We start from the raw sequence: 4,780 nt of genomic DNA on the forward strand, positions 1-4,780 counted from the left end.
CTCTTTCGGCTCGGTATGCATCTATTTAATATTTATTAAATGTTTTGTTTTTTTAAACATGGTTTTTATTTTTAATTACCTTCTGTATTAATTTAAATATTTAGCATTACTTTCTTTGTGCTATGTATATATTTATTTATTTATTTTTAGCTGCCATTTTGTGTATTTATAGGTGATTTGTTTATTATTATTATTATTTTGAACTAAAAATGCGCGAATATTTTTAAAAATGGATTAAAAACTGAACAAGTCGTACACCTGTGTTAATTTATTAACTATATATTCGAAATATAAAAAACGACAGGGTATTTATTATGGCTTTTGTTTTCCTCCCTCACAGAAACTCCCGCCCTGACAGGCACATCATCGGGTTGGCGACCAATGAAATCCCGCCGTTGAGATCACATGCTTTGCTCCGCCTTCCCCCTCACATCACCGCGTTCTAGCAGTCCGCGCGCACGGCCCCTTTTTCCCGCCATCTAGTGTCATTCAAAAGCGCGCGAATTCCATCAGAGCACGTGGGTTTTCCTCGCGCTCTCAGACCAAGTTGCATACAGCGTATTTTTTCAGATTAATAAGAACTTTTTCTCATATATACGTATATCAACCGATCATAATATAATACACATATAGTATAAATATATATAGGTAAATTAACCTCAATTAATTTAGCAATTACAAGTTTCAAGACCTATATATTCTTCAATAAAATCAATACTGAGGGAAAATATATTTCAGTTTACATCTTTTAGGCTTTTTTTAGTATTTAAAATAAGTTAGATTATTTTATATATTAATTCATACTAGTTATATTATTAAAATATATACATTTAAATAATTTGCAAGTTACTGACACCTCTGTCTAAATGTGATTTCAGAGTTTGTTTATAAAACACATTTTATGTATAATCACATACTAAACGGTTATGGTAATGATGACACATAAAAGAAATTAGTCAGATGTAAACGTATTTGTCATGTATAAACTGTTATTTTGCTCACATGCCAATTCTCCATCATAACCATAACCATAGATGTCAATAACCAGAAAAGGTCTGTGGTTTTTACCCAACATATATTACAAAATATGAAAAACTTAACAACCAGTTACATAAATATGATACTGATTTTCAGCTTTAAGGACATAATTTACACAAAAAATTTAATAATTACGTTTTAAACCAGTGAAAAATCCCCTGCTGGATAAAACGGTTTATGAAATCAAAGATTCTGATAATTATTGTACCAACTTCCTGTTTAACTATTATAATGAGCCATTTAAAAGCATTTCACTGTAGGTTTCAGCTGAAGAATCACAACGAGAAGCAAAACAAACACGTCACTGCTTTATTTCATGTCTTTTATTTCATTTTTTCCACTTGATTGATCTCATGACCTCCTCAACAGAACTGAGATGATGATGATGATGATGATACAACCGCCCAAAAGTAAAGTAGTGCAGAAAAATCTAAATATTATCATGAGCAGGTAAAAGTATGATCTTGTCCTGTACATTTCCCAAATATAAAATCCACTGTTTTTACTCCTGATGATGTCAAAAGATAATAAAGCAAAAAAAGTACTATAGTAAACCAACCGTTTCCCTTTTTGTCCAGGTCACGGGAAGGATTCCCAGGGAATGTATGAACTAATCAAACGCAATGGATAAAAGCGTCTGCCAAATGCATCAACGTACATGTACAACATAACAAAATCACAATAAATATGAAGTCTCAAACCGCTTTGTGCGGAATCTCTGCTGTAGCAGTAACCATAGCAACCACATAGTTATGGGCATGAACAGTAGCTGGTAACCATAGCAACCACAGAGTTATGGGCATGAACAGTAGCTGGTAACCATAGCAACCACAGAGTTCTGGGCATGAACAGTAGCTGGTAACCATAGCAACCACAGAATTCTGGGCATAGACAGTAGCTGGTAACCATAGCAACCACGGAATTCTGGGCATAGACAGTAGCTGGTAACCATAGCAACCACGGAATTCTGGGCATAAACTGTAGCTGGTAACCATAGCAACCACGGAATTCTGGGCATGAACAGTAGCTGGTAACCATAGCAACCACAGAGTTATGGGCATGAACAGTTGCTGGTAACCATAGCAACCACAGAATTATGGGCATAAACAGTAGCTGGTAACCATAGCAACCACGGAATTCTGGGCATAGACAGTAGCTGGTAACCATAGCAACCACGGAATTCTGGGCATGAACAGTAGCTGGTAACCATAGCAACCACGGAATTCTGGGCATGAACAGTAGCTGGTAACCATAGCAACCACGGAATTCTGGGCATAGACAGTAGCTGTTAACCATAGCAACCACGGAATTCTGGGCATAAACAGTATCTGGTAACCATAGCAACCACGGAATTCTAGCTGGTAACCATAGCAACCACATAATTCTGGGCATATACAGTAGTCGCTGTGGTCAATGTTTGGAAGAGCCGGAAGATCAAAGCCTCGTTTGTAATACAGTCGAGCGGGAGATTCCGCTGATGGTTTTAAAACAGTCTTTCGTGATTCAGAACGTCCTGTACGCAGACACACACGAGCGCAGCTCATCAGCCGTCTCTGGCCCGTGCTTCACAAACACTTACCTTCATTAAATGCTTTTAAATACTCATATTTGTCCTCCTAAAGTAGTTAGTTTGAGAAATCCATGACTGAGTCTGTGGATCTATGTGACGGTGGTGGAGTTCTGTCCTCTGATCGCACACCAGGCCATGAACACGTCCCTGCGGGAGAGATGACATCATCACATCATCATCACCACATCATGACATCATCATCACTACAGGCGGTTCACTAATGAGTGTGAGTGTGTGTGTGTGTGTGTGTGTGTGTGTGTGTGTGTGTGTGTGTGTGTGAGTATGTGAGTGTGTGTGTGAGAGTGTGTGAGTACCTGCAGTGGGTGGCCACACACTCGTTGCTGCAATACTCTCGGTCCCAGTCTTTGCTCTCTATCGGCGGGTTGTTGCAGCCGGCGCGCACACACACACACACACCAGGAGCGTCTGCAGGAGCCGGAGAAACACTGAGCTCCACCTCCATCTGAAAAACATCAGAATATAAACAGATAACAATAAACACTTTTCTAAGCGTCAATTAAACCATACAAATGTAAAATTAAAATAAATTGTGAAATAATAAAAAATAAGATTTTTTTTTATAAATATCGACAATATTTTTTATAAAAAAAAAAAAAAAAACACTAAACCACAAAAAAGTAAAAATGTATTTCAAATTGTGTTTTCAATTTTTAGTTTTTTTTAGTTTTATAATAAACAATAAATAAATGGCGGCGCAATTTCAGAAAATTAACTGTTTAACACTTTATTTATTTGACGTTTTATGATTTAATGCATTTTTATGCGTTTTATTTTTAGATTATTTATTTAATTATTAGATTGCATCAATCACGAACACCCTGCACCTAGAAAATAACTGGAAAACAATAAATAGAATATCTGTTCAGAATAGAATGTTTGGACTCACCGCTTCCTCCGCCGCGTCCTCCGTTGCCGACGGCGACAGGGTGGTGACGATGGCGGCGGGTGGCGGCACCTCCAGCGAGGCGGCAGTCGATGATGCGAGCGGCGTCACGATTATCGGCGCGCTGGCGTCGCTCTGCGGGACGATCTTGATCTGCAGAGGTGGCGGCGGCGCCGTGGCAACCACCTGTCCCGCGAGGGCGGCGGCTCCACGCGGTTTAGCTAGCAGAGGGGGCGGAGCCTGGGAGTGCACCATCTGCTGCAGCCGCGGGGGGGGAGGCGTGTTCTGCATCTGCTGGAGGGGCGGCGGCTGACGGGGCGACTGAAGCTGCTGCCTGGAGATGATGATCTTGCTGACGGTGGGCGGGGCCGGGGGCGGGGTCTTGTGAGTGGGCGGGGCTGGAGGCGGGGTCTTGTGCGCACCCGTGCGCGAGCGCGTCGTCACCTGCGGCAGGTCCAAGATGATGTTGGACGTGCAGATGTTGGTGATGGTGTTGTTGTCGGGCGCGTGGACGGGGATGCGGGAGGAGCGCGGCGGGGGCGCGGCAGGCGCGGGAGGCGGAGCTACGGATGGAGGAGACGGGGGGGCGTCTAACACTTCTATAGTCGGCTGCTGCAGAAAAACAAAACACAGACGGCATTTAACAACTAGTCAAGTCACATGCTTTTAAAATGCTTTATGAAGCAGCAAACACAGATCACGGCCGCACGACTCCGGATAAACTAATATTACCCACAACCCACTGCGCTTTGCATGAACTTAAGGAGATCTTCTGCATGAAAGACCCGCGACTGCAGATCAACGTACTACTGCAAATCACCCGTCGCAGGGAGCTTGATTGACAGGTGATCTGACCAATCATAATTCGCCGAATCCTCCATTTTTGTCCGACAAAGCGGTCAGGAGAGTTAGTAGATTACCGCTGGAGGATTTGAACTTGAGAAACGGAGTGTACTGACGTGCATCCACGGTTAAAACACAATAATGTGGAGGATGATATCTTTGACATGATTGACAGCTGCGCAGCATCTCTTGAATGAATGATTCAATGACAAACACATTTGTAACAGTCACTCGTCGCCACCTACTGGTGTAACGATGATACAAGCGTTATTTGAAGCACAAGCTCCTTCTCGGGATCGCGATCTTTTAACGATTAATCGTGCAGCCCTACTCCAGATGCATCTTTATTTTCCTCCTGCAATCACAGAAGGGAATGAAACAACTGGAGTCACATGACTGTACTGCACCTGCGACAGCTGGTTGGC

General features: G+C 42.1%; 1 protein-coding gene across 16 annotated transcripts in view; it reads right to left on the reverse strand.

Moving 5' to 3' along the window:
- Positions 1 to 1,333: 1,333 nt before the first annotated feature.
- tox4b (TOX high mobility group box family member 4 b) overlaps positions 1,334 to 4,780 on the reverse strand; it is a 10,727-nt gene continuing 7,280 nt past the window's right edge. For 7 of the 16 annotated variants that reach the window (XM_079602472.1, XM_079602470.1, XM_079602471.1 and 4 more), the window contains exons 6-9: positions 4,763 to 4,780; positions 3,516 to 4,124; positions 2,923 to 3,071; positions 1,376 to 2,755 (exon numbers count right to left, since the gene is read on the reverse strand). The exon at positions 4,763 to 4,780 is cut by the window's right edge and continues 63 nt beyond it. In XM_079602472.1, the coding sequence (XP_079458598.1) occupies positions 2,698 to 2,755; positions 2,923 to 3,071; positions 3,516 to 4,124; positions 4,763 to 4,780 (834 nt within the window). In that variant the 3' untranslated portion in view covers positions 1,376 to 2,697. Of the gene's footprint in view, positions 2,756 to 2,922; positions 3,072 to 3,515; positions 4,125 to 4,762 lie in introns of all 16 variants that reach the window. The other 9 variants (XR_013796393.1, XR_013796394.1, XR_013796395.1 and 6 more) reach the window with 3 other exon arrangements.

Source organism: Phoxinus phoxinus (genome assembly GCF_949152265.1).
Source record: "Phoxinus phoxinus genome assembly, chromosome: 2".
Classification (NCBI taxonomy): Eukaryota; Metazoa; Chordata; class Actinopteri; order Cypriniformes; family Leuciscidae; genus Phoxinus; species Phoxinus phoxinus.